Genomic DNA, 19,168 nt, shown 5'->3' on the forward strand with positions numbered 1-19,168 from the left:
CCTTACGGAGCGGGTAGATGATATGTGGCGGCCTCCCGTATCGTATGGAGATATGTTTTAGAGACAGACTGACCGTTCTCAGACCAGTATAATACATAATTGTCATAATATGTTCTTAAAGTACTTTCTTTATTTTTTTTTTACCCAAAACCCAATTCTAAAATGCATAAACAAAAACACTTATTGCGGGGCTGTATTACAGAAACTTTCTAACTTGCAAATCCTGTCCTATCCGTTTGGTAACCAATGGTAACTATGTTTTGTACAGCCGCCAACTCCTAAATAAGCGTTCCTAACTTTAGGATGACCCATAATATATGATGCCAGTCCTCTCGATAGAACTCGCTAAGCCCCCCCCCCCCACGTTTGTGTGCAGAATGGTGAATACAGTCTTGTCTCAACTGCATTGACAGACATGTATGTAGAAGATCTGAGAAAAAAGCCCCAGGGTGTAATCAGTATGTTTCAATTATGTAACAGTTTTTCTTTGAGATGAGCATCCAACATCTGCCAAATCTGTTATCGGTGTGGCATTTTGGGAAGGGCTGGAGTTTTGAAGCCACATTGAGAAGTTTTGGTCTAAGACTGGTCAACAAACTACCTGAAAGTGGTTCTAAAAAAACCTTCCAGTTAGCATTGTCTAACATGCTGCCTGGTGTCAATGGATGAGGTAGCTTATAGCAGAGACTTTCTAATGTGGAGACACAGCACTCAAAAAATACTCCATAGAAATGCATGGGGCTAGTTTGTCACGCCAATATGGCCGTTGTCTACACATATCCCACCCCTTCCTCGCAAAACGCCGACATGTGAATACATTGAGCCAATCATGTGGTGTGATGTGAATACATTGAGCCAATCATATGATGTGTTGTGAAGACATCGTGCCAATCATCTGTTGTGATTCGCCGCTGGAGCAAGATTGGTGTCGTGAAGCCTTAACGCCGGCGCGGATTCGACCAAATACTTTGCCCGATGAGTGCCCATAAAACGTTGGTATATGGCCGCCGAGTGGAGGGACTTGCCTAAAAGGACTTTGCTTATAGCTAGAAGTACCATCCAGAGAAAGCTTGTCTTACATTTTAACAGGGTGTCCCAGCCTGTAAGATAGAACTAGTGCATAGCCTTGATAGCTAGTGGGAAGGACATGTGTTAATCTGTCCTGGACCTAGCCATATTCCATCAAAATTAATTTGAAGATGACATTATAGGTAGTTGCCTATAAAAACATACCTCAAGTAGTTAATTACCATATACTGTTGCTTTAAGATATCCTAGTCAAAAGGATGTAGATGTAGGCTAGACTTTTTAATATTCGTAGCCGTGAATTCTGATATTCGTAGCCGCACAGTATGGACATTAACCCAGCCGGTCACACTCTCTAAGCCTTGTCAACACAGGACTGTGACAGACGCACAAACCCTGTATCCATCTGTGCTCCACATCAAAGCGACAGGCGCATTTACAGAGCTTTTATGGGATGTTTTTATAGTGTGCTTGTGGCCTGTTTAATAGCAGGAATGTTGACAGAAGCATATCAGCGCAGTGGACACCAGGCTAGCTGTGAGAGGGAGAGGGAGAGGGAGAGGGGAGAGGAGAGGGAGAGGGAGAGGGAGAGAGAGAGAGAGAGAGAGGAGAAGGAAACTGGACTGCTAGTGTGTAGGAGTTTAAGGCTATGTGTGCCTTTTCCCTTTCCTGGCTTCCATCTCTCTCTCTCTCTCTCTCTGGTTTTGTTTTTTGAGGAGAAAGTTGATCCTACCCCCTGGCCCCTTTTCCTGCTGGGATTAAGGGCCTGTCAGGCATATGCAATCCAGGAAATACCTTCACTGGGCCCAGCTAGGGTTACCATGGCAACTCGCCCTGGAACCTGCCACTTCAAGCCCCCCCCCCAACCTTCTACCCCCTCTTCCTCTCTTTTTTTGCCTTCTCTCGATCTACCCTGCTTCTTTTGGTTATCTGTGTGGCCTTCTATTGTGGAGTCGAGGGGTCTTTGTGTAGGTAGAGGCACTGAGTGAAGAAGGGGGAGGGGTTACTTGAGGAGGTCGACCAATCGAGAACTGACGTTCGGTGGCCGTGCCTCATGCATGTTACATCATATGGCAAGAACACACACACACACACATACTCACACACATCTGTTGCTCTTGCTCTCTCCTAGCCTCTCCCGAAATAATTCTGCTCACTTAAACTTTTTGTCTAGTCGTTAAGAAAATACCTTTTGTAGGTTTCTAAACCAGAAGTGATGGCAATGCCATTATCTGACAAGACTGCATTTTTCTGCAAGTAATCTCAATCCCATGCAAGGACACTTCCTCTTCCTTCACCCATCCATTGCACCTCTTCTTTTTCCCCTTTCTCCAAGTAATTCTACCTCTGCTATAACCCAACTTTATCATTGGCTATTATTTGAGACATGTGTAATTGAGTTGTTCTGAAGTTTTGTTTTGTTTTGTGTTGAAATTAATTTGAACATTGTTCAAGACCATGAGAATTGCCCAGGTAGCCCAATACATAGTGCATCCAAGCAAGTACTTTATTTTATGGCATGTGACTTGCAGGCCTTCATCCACACTTAAAACTCCCTTCCTTTCCTATCAACCTGAGGGTCCGGACCATGAGGACTGTAGCCTTGTTTTTGTAGCAGTCAGACAACAGCTTGGTGATAGACGGTGTGTCGGTCTAATTGGTTTACCCCACCTCCCATGCCTCCTCCTCCTCTCCCCCATCCCAACCCCCCGAGATGGCATCATCACTGTGTGTGGGGGTGGGGGGACTCAGGTGGCCGCCTCCAGTCCCCCCTAAACCCATTTATCGTAATTAGATTTGGTCTGCCCCTCTCGACTTGCTCCTCGCCAGCTTGGTGATTGGCCTGTGACTAATTCGGGGTCCAATCGAATTTTGCGAGGACTGAGTGGAGATGATTGGGGCTGAGCTGCTGGAAAGGTATAGCTGCGTGGTCCTGGCATAAACACACAAGGGCCCAGTTCCAGCAAGGGGATGCCCGTCTGGAAAAAGGGAGTCAGAGAGCAATAATGGGAGAGAAAACACACTTGCATATTAACGTCAACCAGATTTGTTGGGAGTAAAGAATTGTGCTTTGTGAATTTGTGACTTGAAAATCGCTTGAAAATTCACTTAAGAAGCTGGCTTGTTCTTTTCCATTTCCTCTATTGAATGAAATAAAAACTATACTACCTGGCAAAAGCTAGCAGGTGACAACAACCAGATTTCAGTTGCTTCACGTTATTATCTTGAACTAGACAATATACAGAGTGGAGATCTCTTTGGTGTTACTCAGTGTTTTGAATGATTTTGTTGTTTGTCTTTGTATTTAGAAACTTCAGTAATATTTCATAATTCAATTTTTTACAGAGCATTCCCCCCCTGGGCCCATCGTACAGCCAGGCCTGCCAGCCAATCAGACTGTAGCGGTGGGCAGCGATGTGGAATTCGAGTGCAAGGTCTACACCGACCGTCAGGCGCGCATCCAGTGGTTGAAACGTGTCGAGGTCAACGGGAGTGACGTGGGTCCTGGCGGTCAACCCCTCATCCGCGTCCTGAGGGTAGGACGTCTTGTCTTGTCTCGTCTCCTCATCAGGCCTCTGTGTCATGCCTTTAGCTGGTGCTTAGTCATCTGGTCCAGACTGTTCTAGCTCAGAACATCTCCAGTGTGGGCAACAGATCACAATATCATCCAAGATTAGTTGAGCATTGTCTGTTTCTTTGGAAAAACTGACTGGCCTTTTGTGGCATGGCCCTGGGGGTATGCCCAAGCACGTGGTTTAGGGACAAACCTGGGTACGTTTGCTCAGAGTAAGTGGTAAACCACCTAACCAAAGAGCCCTATCACTTTATTCTCCAAGTGAAACAGAGCTCTTCTATTTGGTGGTTTACCACTTAAACATGAGTTAACTTACCCAGGTTTGTCAACCCACATAGTTGGAATCTCCCTGTCGTGCTTCAGCTATTTCTAGTGCTGATGCCCTGAGGGCTGGCTTGTGTACAACATTCAGTCAAAACAAGATGCTTCAGATACCGAGGATGGGTTGCAGAGCATATTGTTTACACATAGCTGTATGTACTTTTGAGTGGGTTTCTAAGGAACCATCAGTAATGAGAGAGAAACAGTGGGTTGTGTATTTAAACAATAGTGTAAACAGTTATACGGTAATATGTTAATACTCTTGGTGTAAATGACACTTGCTGTAAGTGACCTCAAGGAAAATTCCAGAGTTGTTGAAAGTGCTTGGACACTTTTTTACATCTGGGAATTTTCTTACTCGTACCCCCCTGTCCCTGTTCCCCACCAGCCTAATAAGGATGTTCTCCTGCCATCCAGTGGCATTACTTTTGCTTCCTCGCTCTTCAAAGTTGCCAGGCAGAGTCCGCCCCGTGTCCTGTCCTGTCTGAATTCCTTGGCCACTGCCACTGTTTTGTTTTGCTATTGCCCTCATGAAAGCCCCACCCCACCCCTACCCCCTATTAGCTTTGATTTGCATGGCCATTTTAGTTATCAGAGTATATTATAGTGAATGAGTGAAATTGAAAGGATTGTCCTTTTAGCCCATCGTCTTTTAATCAGATTCTTTATGCACAGCAAGAATACATACAGTACTTTCTTCTCTACACTGTTGTTTTTGTTTTCCCACTGACGACCTTCACTTGGAATTTTTTCAGACCTCCGGACCCAACACCACTGAGAAGGACTTGGAAGTCCTCCAAATAAGGAATGTGTCCCGGGAGGATGAGGGGGAGTATACCTGTGCTGTTGAAAGCTCCTTGGGGCGTTTTCATCATTCAGCTTGGTTAACCGTTTACAAAGGTGCCTGCTGGATTTCATTCTGCAACCCTGGTCATGTCGCATTAACTTGACAAATTGAGTTCTGAAATGTGCTTAAAGCTGAAGTCCATTCCAATAAGTGTTCATGGGTTGCCCAACAGAATAGACATAACAGCTTTTGTTTATTGACTTTGCAACAGACCTGACGTCCTCTGAAGATGACGATGAGGAAGAGGATGAGTCGTCATCTGAAGAGGCCAAGCTGTCCAGTAGCCAGAAGTTAATGCGTAAGTGTTGCAACTTCCATCACTTCTTACCTTATTTTAATATTCAAAACTGAATGACCTGCATTGTGTAGCGCCCTTTAGACATAACAAGCGTGCAGGTTTATTCCATTGAGCTTTAAGTGGAATAGGGAAGGGGCCAAAAGTCTCTTTGATGTTAAAAATCTCTCAAATTCATGTCATAAATGATTTTGTTACCATCTGGAACTGAAAGTGATTAGACTCAAACCAACAGTGATTTGTCTCGGTTCTCAGCTTGAAGGTAAAGACAGGCCAGACTCTGTGACTTGCTGCCCATGCGGCCAGTGGTCTGGCACTGGAAACAGCGCTCTTGTGACTCATAGCAGTCACGAGAAACGACCTCAGTGAAAAAGGGAAAAGGCTCGGGAGAGAAAACGGAGGATTAGTATTTGACTCCCTAGAGGGTGTTTTATGAACGCGGGGGGGGGCAGCCATGTCGGGGCTGAAACCACCACCCTGTCTGGGGCCTCACACCGCTAGCAGGGGCTGGTTGTCGTTCAGACTGTGACCTTGGATATAGAAGGTTTTTTTACAAGCTCATTTCTTTCAGTGTGAGTGCTTTTATTAAGTAGTGTATCATTAGTTAAGTTGTCAGTAGTGTACGTGATTAATAATAGTGTGGTGGTAGTCTGTCTGAACTCAAAAAGGGCCTTTTTCTTTCACATTAGATTTGAAAGGCCGTTGGTTGAGAACTTTACCTCTATTTTTTATTCTCTTTACTTACATAATGACACTAAAATATGACCACTGAAGGATGCATACATTCATGTATATTTTCAACAGTATAATAGGCACAGTGTTGAGTGAGTAATCTTTATGAGTGAAAAAGTTGAGCTTTTGCACACCTCCTTGGGACGGGTGCGTCGGAGAAGGACCAAAGGGTCACCGATATCAAAGGAAGTAGGAAGCTCCCGCACATTGTCTTCATTTGCAATTGTAGCTTTTTATTGCAACGTTTCGGTCAGATGACCATCATCAGGCAATTGACTGAAACGTTGCAATAAAAAGCTACAATTGCAAATGAAGACAGTGTGTGGGAGCTTTCTACTTAATCTTTATGAGTGCCATGAGTAATCATCAACCCATCGCTCCTGATTTTAGCGATGCCCCCACAGTGGGCTCAACCGGAGAGGATGGAGAAGAAGCTTCATGCCGTCCCTGCCAGCAAGACAGTCAAGTTTCGCTGCCAGGCCAGTGGCAATCCCACCCCAACGCTGAAGTGGTTTAAGAATGGCAAGGAGTTTAAAAGGGACCAGCGCATCGGTGGATTCAAGGTGAACCATGGTTTCCAAGTAGCTGGTGACCACCACGTGCATTTTTGATGTCTTATTTAGTATTTAAAAAAAAACACTCACAATAATATGATTTGTTTTTGTCTTGAGTACATTTTGCACAAAAAAAATACACATTAAAAAAACTGTAGCAAGTAGCATGAGAGACCTTTGTATATTTAATGTTATGAAAAGAACAGCATTGCCTCCCAGTAAAAATTACTCCTGGTGCATTTATCCATTTCACATGTGCAGATGTTTGTGTCAGTTGCACGTGTTCCACCAAAACACCAGGATCAGTGTCCTTACATGGACAGGCCACAGGCTCACCCTTGCGGACAGACAGGTAGTAAAGGTGAAGCCAGACCCCATAAAAAGGAAGTTGTATTTGGTTAGACAGGCCTGCTTCAGGGCCCGCTTTGTTTTCTCAGTATTCGCAGTGTCCTGGACACGCTTGCTGCTTGTTTGCGTGGAGAACAGCTGGTTGTGTTTTACTGCAGAGTATTCTCTGTGCCCAGATGGCTAGTGTTTCAAAAAACCCAGCAGGCCTGATTTGAGTCCAGCCATAAGCCTTCAATATGCATGTTTTAAGAGAGGTTATTGACCATTTCGCAGCTGTGAAACCGGTTGTTTGCTCATAACCCCCCAAAAAGACAAAGTAAGGATCGGTTTAAGTCTGCAAGCTCGTGTACACTGCACATGGTGTTTTGTCCTATTTTAGTGTTGGTTGCAAGCAAGTGTGTGCCTATAGTCGTCCTTCCCTCTAGCATTCTTCAACAGTCTTGATTCACTGTATGTACAGTAGAACTTAATGTCTGATATTTAGTTGTGTCCCCAGACGTACAAACAGGTTGGGCTAAAGCAGGAGGGCTAAACCCCAATGTACTCCCATGCCTGTAAGGTCATGAAATGTGCAGTGTTATTCTCAGAGCGTTCAAATAACAGGAGGGACAGAACATACACAGAGAAAAATTATTAAACGGTTATTAAACAAAATTGCAGTCAGACATGAAGTCAAATTTTCCACTGGTTAATTATTGCTGGTAATGGAGGCGGTCTTTTATTTTTTTATTTTTTGCCTCGCGTCACTGACCTCAAGCACAACTGCTGCTTCCAATCATAGCAGACGTTGTTTTAAGTTTCCTGAAATCGTGTTAAAAACATGGTGCCAACTCTGCGTTCACAGACTTCTTTTCCTCCTGCCTCTCTCTCTCTCTCCCTCTCTGTACTGGCACAATGAACGTGTGAGAGCGCCCAAGTGAGGCCTGGTGCTGTGCCATCCAAGCCCTGAATAAGGGGAGCGTGACGTGGAAGCAGTGGTTGTTTTTCCAGCGTGTGCAAATTGAAGACATATGGACACTGATATGCTCGCACAGACACACTAGAACACCTTCTCTCTGTCTGTGTACGTACTCAACACTGATTATTTAGCACATTTCAAAACTCACTATGTGTACTGGTCCCATAATAAAACCTTTTAGGCCAGTGCTGATTTCAGGGTCTAAGGCCCCTCCCCCCTCACACTCACTATCCTCAGCATCTGTGTTTCCCATCAAGGTGTTCTCCTGCCTTGTCCTGGACAGACCCCCCTCTCATTCTCCACCTCCCCCCACCCCCCTTGCTGCCCCCCCTCCCAGCTGGGACACATTACAGTGCTTCCTCTCGACTGTGCCAGTTTCCCCTGTTCTGGACCGTTAGGCTTCAGCTTCAGTCCCCCCCCACCCACACACACACACACACACACACACACACACACACACACACACACACACACACACACACACACACACAGACACACACACTCATACCCCCCACCACACATACACACACCAAATTCCCATCTGGACTCTGTTTTCTGCTATGAACAGGCTGAGGCCTCCATTGGTGGTGGTGCTGGTGGTGGTTGGGGGTGGAGGTGGGGTTTGTGGTAAATGGGGGCCTCTCTGCCCAACCCCCTCTCTTCTCTGAAGCTATGCAGGGGTCTATTGTTGTTGCATGTAAAATCTTAGGTGTATTGCCGGTGTGTGTGTGTGTGTGTGTGTGTGCATATATGAAGTGATGGGGGTGTTGAGGAAACAAGGCAGACTGTATGCATTCAGTGAAGCAGGGCACATCTGGAGCAGCTGTGGTCTCTCTCTCGTACACACACACACACACACACACACACACACACACACATTTGAGTGTAATGAGTATAAATTTCAGTGCCCAGTTAGATCACATAGGGTCTTATGTGTGCCATTTCCGGTCTACTGGAAATGGACGTAGTTACTGTGCAGCGCAGAACACCAGTCAAGCTTGTAGACATTTACAACATTAATAAGGAAGGTGTGTGTGTGTGTGTCTGTGTCTGTGTCTGTGTCTGTGTGTGTCGGTCGAGATTACAGGCATGTGATCTTAAACAATGTAAAAGAATTTTCAAAAATATTTGATGGTTTACAGTGAAAAATATTGTTACAACTATGTGTTACAACTAAATGTTACAACTACAATTATTTCTACAGATTTGTATCTCAAAAATTGAGCTGATCACTTGTGAATGTGTATATCTTCTGTGAATAATTCATAATATTCATCTGTTCTTAGTTCTCATCTTGTTGAATCATCTGGCTCTGTTTTCCTTAGGTGCGAGAGCACATGTGGACCATCATCATGGAGTCTGTAGTGCCCTCAGACAAGGGGAACTACACTTGTGTGGTGGAGAACCAGTATGGCAGCATCAACCATACTTACCAGCTAGATGTCGTAGGTCAGTACCATGTTGGTTAGCTTTATGGTAACCTGAGGAAACAATAAGACTTAAGACTTGTCTTAAGACAATAAGACTTGTATTATAGCAATGTACTGAATAGAATAGAGAGGGATAGAAAATGTGTTTAAAATGATTTGTGTCAACATGCAGCAGCATCAAGTAGAACAATAGTCAGACTGTTCTAACACACCCATGCAAAGTCGGCAGTGTGTGAGGCAGGTGATCAACAGGCAGGTGATATGAGGCCAAGAACTAGATTCACCCACACCAGCCTGTGACTGAGTCACATTTGAATAACCCAGTCAAAATCACGCCCCATTGGCCCGTAAAGCCTTTCTGAGATATTTCTGAGGGCACGACATCACTCCAGAACCTCGCCTCCACTGATTGGTTTTGATACCACGCTTTGAGAGCAGGCCTAATTTGCCCACTCTGAAGGCGCCGCGGTCTCCACAATCAAAGAAAAGCAAAAGCAAATCGGAGTCTGAACATTTTGTTTCCATGCCAAAGTTTTCTGCTTCATTACCAAGGCTTGTATTTATCAGGCATCAGAATGAAGGGGAGGGTTTTTTCCCCCCTTGAAAGCAGCTTTTAGCCTCTGGACTTCAGTCAACATATTTAACAGTTCCAACTGACCCAGGGGCTGCTGCTTTGACTTGCAGTCGTTTCAACAAAATGGCGGCAATTATCCTCACAGAGACTGGACTGGATAAGTAGCCTAATTCGTTTGGGATCTGTTATGAGTTGGGCCATGAAATTGTGGTCTCAGTGTTGTGAAGTGATTTCAAGTCTGAGGCGACTGCGAAACTCAAACCAGGCAAATTGCAGTACTTATAGCTGTGATACACCTTTGATATGCTTTTGAGTCTTTTTAAAAGACTGTGTGTGTGTGTGTGTGTGTGTGTACAGAGCGCTCTCCTCACAGGCCCATCCTACAGGCTGGTCTTCCAGCGAATCGCACTGCGGTGGTGGGTAGTGACGTCGACTTTGTTTGTAAGGTCTTCAGTGACCCCCAGCCTCACATCCAGTGGTTGAAGCATATTGAAATCAACGGAAGTCGTTATGGATCAGATGGCTTGCCATATGTTCGGGTGCTAAAGGTATGTAATCTGTAACGCTGAAGACTGTTTGTGTGAGCTTCTTGCCAATGTTGTCTTCGGAACCAGAGCATCATGTGACCATATAGTACACACTTGACATACAGAAGAACATTGTGAGAACATACACCCCCAGTCTTGGCTACTGACAGCACTATACAGCTTTAACTGTCCAGTTTCTCTGTGTTTGTTTGTTTGTTTGTGTATTTGTTGCCATGATGATATTTATTGACTGCCAGATTCTGTGACCAATACCTGGCCAGACGTACCTGCCTTTGACGCCTGTTTTCCTGTTTGCAGCATTCAGGGGTGAACAGCTCAGACACTCAAGTGCTGACACTCTACAATGTGACTGAGGAGGAGAGCGGACAGTATATTTGTAAAGTGTCCAATTATATAGGCGAGTCCAATCAGTCGGCCTGGCTCACAGTCATTAAGCCACAGGCCCAAGGTAACCCTTCTACAGGAGCCCAGAGGGGTCATTGTTGGAAAACATTTGAGAGAGATTAAAAAAAGAGTCATAGAAACTATGATAAGTATGGAAGGATATGAATAAGCTTAATTCTGATTCCTGACTCCATTCCCTGCTCACTTGATTTTACTTCCTGTGGATGATGCCATGGAAAAATCCCAGCAGAGCCTATGGGGGTGTGTGTGTGTGTGTGTGTGTGTGTGTGTGTGTGTGTGGGGCGGGGGGGTGGGTTCTTTAGTCCATGTTTCCATTTGGAATTGTGTAGGTCACCCATTTACTGAAATGCGGTCGGCGAGATTCGTAGCTCTGCTGGATCAACTTCCATGTGGCCCATCTTGTGCATGTAGAGATGGACTGAGGGGAATACAGGCTCCCATTCCCCTCTCTTCCTGATCTGCTCTCAGATATGGTGACGGGTCTACGCAGGGTGAAAACGTTGTGCTCTCTATCTCTCTCCTCAGCTCGCATTCCCCCTCCATTCCAACCTCCGGCACTAACTATGTTTATTGCAGGGACGGTGCTGCTGAAGCTGAACCTCTGGGGTGTATTCCAATGGTGTGCATGCGTGTGTGTGTGCGCGCGTGTGTGTGTCCGTGTGTCCGGGGACTTGAGGCATGTCGGCAGCCATCAGTCCTCCCTCTTATCTTGCTACATGAACCTGCTCTTTGCTGGTGTCCTTCCTAACTCAGCCCTTCTCTCTCCCTCTTGGGGTCTTTTTTTCTCTCTCTCTCTCTCTCTCTCTTTCTCTTGTGGGTCTTTTCCTGTTGTTCTCTTCTAGACTGCTGGCCTTAACACCACGGACAAGGAAATGGAGGTCCTGCAAATAAAGAATGTGACTTTTGAGGATGCTGGGGAGTATACCTGCTTGGCGGGAAACTCTATTGGGCACTCTCACCATTCTGCATGGTTGACTGTCTATGAAGGTATCTAAGGTTCTTTCATGGTTCCTTTTCCTCCTCTGTGCCTTCTGCCAAACTTCCACACTGGCCTCACCGATGTTGTCACACTTTAGAATGGAATGCAGCTGACAACAGCTTTTTGTTGCATTTTAAAATCATACATTTCTGTATAACAGCAAGCTGCTCAACTGCCTGAGGTGACATTGTCAGTCACCCAGGAATTCTTTGCATTCAGCACACAAATGCACAGGTGCACATGCACGCACACACACACACACACACACACACACACACACACACACACACACACACACACACACACACACACAGAAATGAAGAGGGCACCTTATATTTATGGCTATAACTATAAGATATTTTAATTACTGGGAATATCTATCTCCTTGAAGCTAATCCTGTGTGTTAGGTGCAAGAGCAGTGCAGGTCAGTGTGCGTTTCTAAAAATGGCTTCTTGTCGTCATCCCTGCTCCTTTACCTCTGCATGGTCTCTGTGCATTTGCTGTCTAATGGGATGGCCTGTGACAAGACAAGACATCCCTCTCTCCTCTCTGCGCTAATGAGATCAATTCATGTCAAATACTGTCCTACCAAAATGGGCCATTGCTGTCTCTAAGAGAATGCAAGATGAATTTGGCCTTATGTGGGGTTTTGCATTGGGCATTGAGCTTTACTCCAATACATTCTTCTTCCTCTTTATATAAAGTCCTATTATATATATATAATCAGTGATGATACAGAATCTTGTGTTTGGAATTCATTTCAGTTGGACAAGAGTTCCAAAGAGTGTTTCAGTGCAATCTGCATTTTACTTGTGAAATGCAAATGAAATAATCTTTTAGTTCTTGTTGATAATCCAATGTTTTGCAAGAGTCTGTGCATTGGGTGCTTAATATGTTGGATTATCATTTTGCTTGTCAGTCATACTCCAAACACAAGCAGTTGTTTCCGTCTATTTCTAGTCTTTTCTGCAGCATTTCTAAACATAACTTATATTTGTCATTTGCACATCAGTTTTAGTAGAAATCCTTTTCTATTTATATTTGGTGTCTACAGATGTTTGTATACTGTTATCTGTGTACAAATATAAATTCTATACATTAGAAATGAGTTATCTCTGTGTGCGTGCATATCTGTGTCTGTGTGAGGGATACCATCTAGGTATTTAAAGTAATCATCCACTGTAATGATTACACTCATTAAGAGTCTTGGTTGTATATGCTTGGCGTGTGGCTACTGGCGAGTGCCGTGCAGCTAACTGTGTTTACTTCTTCTGGATGAAGCCGTGCCTCCCTCTCCACTGCCCAATCAAACCTATCTGGAGGTCCTGATCTACTGTGTGGGCTTCTTCCTCATCTGTGTGATGGTGGCCATTGCGGTCATTGCCAGGATGCACAGCTCATCCAAAAAGAGCGACTTCAACAGCCAGCTGGCCGTGCACAAGCTGGCCAAAAGCATCCCTCTGCGCAGACAGGTAACAGAAAGTAGATGGGGGGTTTGCAAACTCTTACTCTTTCCTTCTTCTCTCAGAGTAGCATCTCAGCCTTTGCCAGATATATTTTCATAAATCATTTGATGTCATGTAGACTATGCAGTAAAGTGCAGTGAAATGTCATACATTTGTTAATAAAATGACCTTTAACCTCACATTGGCTCATGAAGACGACAGATTGACGAAAGAAATTTTTTGCTGTCTATGCCTTTTGAGGTAAGTTATTCCATTAAAGGTGCTCTAAGCGATGTCATACGTTTTTTAGGCTAAAACATTTTTTGTCACTTACAGCAAACATCACCTCACCATCCACTAGCTGCCTGTGTCACTGTAAAAAAAAAACAATCTTTTGACAACCCAGGCTCCAAAAATGCCCCCAAAACAACTTGGGCAAACCTTGCCCATAAAAACACAACAAACTGTTCCAGCAAATTACCGACGAGATGCACGTTTAGAAGAGTTTCAATTGCACGGGAGGGAGGGGGAGGAAGTAGTGAACTAGCTTTCTATTTTGTTTGAACGTCCACAGAAGTGACGTTACCCAGCATCGCTTAGAGTGCCTTTATACTGATGGTCTGATACTGATACTGATACTGCTCCTTGGCCAAAGCAATCACACAAATCAGTATCACCTTAATCTCTCCAATCAACCAATTCATGTAGGCTATTAGTAATCTTTTCACACTTTGCGCTAAGCACAGTTTGCTTCCCCCATCATGCCTTCACCACCAACAAATAAGAAAACACATGTTATCTGTTGACCACCTAAGACCACTTTGGCTGCCCTTTCTCTTTGCCCAAACCAGTGTCCTGTGCTTGTGACTGGGATGGAGGATAACCCACTGCTCTCTCCTCACAGGTGTCCGTGGACTCCAGCTCCTCGCTGCACTCTGGGGCAATGCTGGTGCGTCCCTCGCGCCTCTCCTCCAGCGGCTCCCCCATGCTCTCCGGGGTCTCCGAGTACGAGCTCCCCCAGGACCCCCGCTGGGAGCTGTCCAGGGAACGGTACGGAACAGGACAGAACTGAGCCTTGCCTTTTGGCCAGAGGTGTAAAAGTCTGGGTTCAGAAAGTAAAGTCCTACCATGTAATAGTTCTAGTGTACTGAACACAGGTGATTTCACTAATTAGCTTATCTACCTGGCTGAGGAGTTGTGCTAATTAGATTTTTGATTTAGTGAATGGTTGGAGCAAATATGGCAGGACTTTTACTTTCTGAAGCTGGATTTTTACAACTCTGCTTTTTGGGTTGACATTTGTTTAGTCATTTGTACCCTGCACATGAATGTTGCCATTTGATGCATTGTTGTACCAGAGATAGCCTGAGGCTAATTGGGCCTACATCCACAGCCTCCTGGCACGTCACAATTAAATATCCACTTGGTGACCAGAAATACATACCATAATACAAATCGCATACAGTAACACACACACACACACACACACACACACACACACACCAGATCAATGCTGCCATACAATGTTCATCTTCTTGTATGACCTTTCACACTTTTAATGTTTTCTTTTTCCCCCATATGCTTTTTGGTAGGCTCGTTCTCGGGAAGCCTCTGGGTGAAGGCTGCTTTGGCCAGGTGGTGATGGGAGAGGTCATGGGAATGGATAAAGACAAGCCAAATCGTGTCAACAAAGTGGCAGTCAAGATGCTGAAATGTAAGTTTGTCACAATGGCCATGAAAATGGCACCAACAATGAAAGTGCCAGTAATACATTGTTCAACCGGACCAAAATTTACTGTATTATACATCATAGAATACAACATAGGTAGCATACTACATTGCCAACTGAGTACAGCCCTTGCAGTTGTCTACCCACTTTGTTACATCCATTATTTCTAATACAAACGTATGTGTCTAGTGTATGCTATATTTATGTATCTATAAAACAATGTATCCAATCAGAGTAGTTTGTGTGGTTACATCTTGTAAATGTGAAATTAACTTTTGGAGTGGACGCTTCTGACCACGCCATGTCTTAGCACCGGTATTTCACATTAATGTCATATAGCATAACATAGGGAGTATTCTACATTGCCAAGGGAGTACAACTGACTACAACCTTTGTGGTTGGTTACCCACGTTGTTACACTCAATGTTTCTTATAAAAAGGCATTGCTGCACTCTGGCTCGTGTTTAAAAAGGAAATCAGCCATTTAAAGTCTGAAACTGTTGTAGTAATGGCAAACCTCCAGTCTCTCAGTGGATCACACAGGCATCTGTAGCGTCAGTCCCACTGGGAGAATCAGCTCGGGACAGTCTTGCTGGCGGAGCGTCTATTCCTGGCAACAGGCCACCGTGCAGGAGACAGACTGGAGTCAAAATTTACGAGAGGCCCTGATTTAAAATGTATGACGGTCCCCATAAAATCGGAGATGCACTGTTAAGGGGGAAGGATGAGGAAGGGCTTGCTGTCTTTTTGTATTCTCCCACTAGAAAAGGCTTAGGTCCAAAAAGTTCCAACTGTGAGGCTTTGAGGTCAGTACATTGTAAAACGATAAAAAGATATAGAAAATAATATCTAGCATAAGCTGTACTGTAGCTTATTAAATTAATGTACCTTTACCTAATATTCATTTATTTCCAAAACCTTCATTTATTTACTTCTCAAACCTTAATTGTACGCTGATTCATTATGGCGATCTATAGAAATAGGCAGCTTATGACCGATAATATTTTTGTGTCATTGGTCTCAAGTCAGCAACGCTTTTCTTACTCCTGCAGCTGATGCCACAGAGAAAGACCTGTCGGACCTAATCTCAGAGATGGAGATGATGAAGATCATTGGAAAACACAAGAACATCATCAACCTGCTTGGAGCCTGCACACAAGATGGTGAGACACTGATAAGTAATTGAGAACAAAGAATGATAGGAGAATGTGAGAGGCTGCCCAGATAGAGAAACATAAAATGATTTCAAACATTGATTCCGTAAAACACTGTGAAAAAAGGGTATTGATAAGTGAAAAGTAAAAATGATTCACTTAATGGCCAATTAATGTAAATGGGGAAGATGATGTCCAAAGTGTCAAGAGTTGGGTGGACAGAGGGATCAGCAGGTTCAGATGACCATGGCCAAGTGTGTACAATGGGAGCAGTAAGAGCTTCCGACATCGGCTTCCTGAGCTCTCTGCAGGACATGGCTCCCGCTGCCAGATCTGCCATTTCACTCAAATCTTCCCTGACAAGCCTTGGCAGTGGCGCAGGGCTCTCTGCGGAGCAAGACCATTACTCCAGGAGCAGCATCCCGCCTCAGCCATGTTCCCCAATGCCAGACTAATACAGAAAACATGACCCGAGTCTCCGCACTCTTCCACCTGTTTGGCCAGAGCCATTATGCAACTGGAACATGCCAAAGCCTGCTGGCCAATGCAGTCGTATTTCTGTCCAATTCCGCTCATCTTTGGCTGGGTCTCAATCATGCTCATCGGTCCAATCAGACATATTTTTCACATCTGTAGTACGCTAGCACATGTAGTGCTGAATTTTAATTTGTTTTGTTTTTTTTAAAAAGAGATAAATTATTCATGCTTCCGGAACATTTATTTTTGCTTATTCATTGTTTCCTGAACAAAACGGTTTCCTCTTTCAACATTCTTTATTGTAATGTATTACTATGTTGGAGATGTAAGCCAGTAAGCTGTGTGTCCTATCCCCAGGGCCCCTCTATGTGATCGTAGAGTTTGCCTCCAAGGGCAACCTGAGGGAATACCTACGGGCTCGTCGTCCTCCCGGGATGGAGTACTGCTACAACCCAGACCAGGTGCCTGTGGAGAACATGTCCATCAAAGATCTAGTGTCCTGCGCGTATCAAGTGGCCAGAGGCATGGAGTATCTGTCATCTAAAAAGGTAATGTTCACTAATTAGTAGTAAATAATATGCAGTGTATAAAGTTGAAGCTTACTGGTATTTAGCAGACGCTTTTATCCAAAGTGACACCGACTCGTATCTGAGTTTAGGAAATGAACCTGGCCAAAAACTGATAGTCAGGGAGTGATGTTACTACTACTCCCCCACTCCCGATACAGAAATGCATGAGGTGTATTATAAATAAAGAGCACTTGTGTCTGTTAATGTATTTGGAGGTGGGTTGAACAAGATGGGTTGCAGGGCATAGTCAAGGCTAACTTATGCCCCATTTCTGGCCCTTGCAGTGTATACACAGGGACCTGGCTGCTCGCAATGTTCTGGTTACTGAAGACAATGTTATGAAAATCGCAGACTTTGGGTTGGCACGAGATATTCACCACATTGATTACTACAAGAAGACCACCAATGTAAGCTGAACATGACCCGAGTTGGGAAAGATTTTTCTTCTCGCACATTATCTCTACTGTACGTAAGTCATTATTTGGTCTAAAGTGGAGTGTTCTTCCTGAAGGGTCGTTTGCCAGTGAAGTGGATGGCTCCGGAAGCTCTCTTTGACAGGATCTACACGCACCAGAGTGACGTGTGAGTGTTTCACATTTTGTATGTTTTCATTAGAAATTAGTCTGATGGGTCAAGCTGTCTGTCGGGCATGATCTGCATCCTTTAATCATGTAATCCTGTTACCAAGACTGAATTGCATCTGGTGGTTTTCCAGGTGGTCTTTTGGAGTGCTCCTCTGGGAGATCTTTACTCTGGGGGGCTCCCCATACCCGGGCGTCCCTGTGGAGGAACTCTTCAAGCTGCTAAAGGAAGGCCATCGCATGGACAAGCCCTCCACCTGTACCCATGAGCTGTAAGGCCCGATCCAATCTAGGGTTTCATACAAATGTGTGACAAATCTAAATCCAAAGTTTGTTTTTGTTTATAGTGCAATTTAAGGCAATTGTTATAGTCAGTCTCATGACTTTCTGGACATTTTGCATATACACTCAGATGCTGATTTAAATAGTCCAAATGCACCTTTGAGTAGCCTTCAGAATGCACAGTAGTATACTACAGTCTACTTATCAAGTCAACTTTCCTCTCCTTGTTGCCTTGCTCTTCTTGCTGTCCCATCCTCCCAGCCTAACAGAGTCTCTTTCTTGATGTCAGGTATATGATGATGAGGGACTGCTGGCATGCTGTTCCTTCTCAGAGACCAACATTCAAACAGTTGGTGGAGGATCTCGACCGTACGCTTTCCATGACTTCTAATCAGGTCAGTCACAGTAACAACATGTGATTGTTCAAGATGTATTTGCTTTGGCAATGAAAATACTGTAAATAACTCTAAACCACCATTGACCACGTTTCACATTTTTTCAGAAAGCTCACAACAAAAATGCTGTCACATAACATTAGGGGTGTTTTTGTCTATTTGCATCTGGAGTTCCTTACTTGAGTCAGGAGACAGGACCCATCATAAATAAGAATTTGTTAGATCAAGTACTTAATTCATCCCCAAAGGAAATGTTGGCTTTCTTTGTTCTTGCCTGGTAAATTGAAGGTTCGTTTTATTTTATTTCATTTTTTACTGATGTCTTTCACAGGAGTATCTGGACCTCTCTATTTCTCTGGACCAGTACTCTCCCAGCTACCCGGACACACGCAGCTCTACCTGTTCATCAGGGGAGGACTCGGTGTTCTCCCATGAGGCCGGCGTGGACGAGCCCTGTCTGCCAAAGTTCCCCCCTCACCCCAGCAGAGTGGCATTCAAGAAGCGCTGATGATTCCACGTTATCTTCCTTTTTTTTTTGGTCTCTGCTCTGCAGATACCCAACACACTCGTCTTCATGCACACAGCAAAGGCCTAAATTAAACACACACACACACACACACACACACACACACACACACACACACACACACACACACACACACACACAACACACACACCCACAGACACCCTGTAAACTCTTATCTTTTCACCCCAGAGCTGGACTTCATTGAACTCAGGAGATAGGGCTCAAATTGGGGATGTCAGTAAGCAAGTGTGGCGGAACTGCCTTGATTAAACTTTAAGAAAAAAAAAAAAAAAAAAAGTGCTGTTTGGTACAGATGCACCTGACTGGTCAGAGTTTATGCCTTGGTACTCCAACAGGAAGTGCTGCTCCAAGAGACTAAGAGAGAACATAATGGAACCCCTAGATGTTTTTTTTGTT

General features: G+C 44.4%; 1 protein-coding gene across 5 annotated transcripts in view; it reads left to right on the plus strand.

Moving 5' to 3' along the window:
• The window catches only part of LOC125294358 (fibroblast growth factor receptor 1-A-like), a 32,546-nt gene extending 13,632 nt beyond the window's left edge, over window positions 1-18,914 (plus strand). For 2 of the 5 annotated variants that reach the window (XM_048242980.1, XM_048242979.1), the window contains exons 3-19: window positions 3,373-3,563; window positions 4,678-4,822; window positions 4,981-5,067; window positions 6,187-6,359; window positions 8,982-9,105; window positions 10,018-10,208; window positions 10,506-10,656; window positions 12,875-13,071; window positions 13,943-14,088; window positions 14,631-14,752; window positions 15,820-15,930; window positions 16,756-16,946; window positions 17,252-17,374; window positions 17,479-17,549; window positions 17,683-17,820; window positions 18,120-18,225; window positions 18,557-18,914. In XM_048242980.1, the coding sequence (XP_048098937.1) occupies window positions 3,373-3,563; window positions 4,678-4,822; window positions 4,981-5,067; window positions 6,187-6,359; window positions 8,982-9,105; window positions 10,018-10,208; window positions 10,506-10,656; window positions 12,875-13,071; window positions 13,943-14,088; window positions 14,631-14,752; window positions 15,820-15,930; window positions 16,756-16,946; window positions 17,252-17,374; window positions 17,479-17,549; window positions 17,683-17,820; window positions 18,120-18,225; window positions 18,557-18,733 (2,444 nt within the window). In that variant the 3' untranslated portion in view covers window positions 18,734-18,914. Of the gene's footprint in view, window positions 1-3,372; window positions 3,564-4,677; window positions 4,823-4,980; window positions 5,068-6,186; window positions 6,360-8,981; window positions 9,106-10,017; window positions 10,209-10,505; window positions 10,657-11,455; window positions 11,601-12,874; window positions 13,072-13,942; window positions 14,089-14,630; window positions 14,753-15,819; window positions 15,931-16,755; window positions 16,947-17,251; window positions 17,375-17,478; window positions 17,550-17,682; window positions 17,821-18,119; window positions 18,226-18,556 lie in introns of all 5 variants that reach the window. The other 3 variants (XM_048242981.1, XM_048242983.1, XM_048242984.1) reach the window with 3 other exon arrangements.
• The last annotated feature ends 254 nt before the right edge of the window (window positions 18,915-19,168 follow it).

This window comes from Alosa alosa, chromosome 5, assembly GCF_017589495.1.
Source record: "Alosa alosa isolate M-15738 ecotype Scorff River chromosome 5, AALO_Geno_1.1, whole genome shotgun sequence".
Lineage (NCBI taxonomy): Eukaryota > Metazoa > Chordata > Actinopteri > Clupeiformes > Clupeidae > Alosa > Alosa alosa.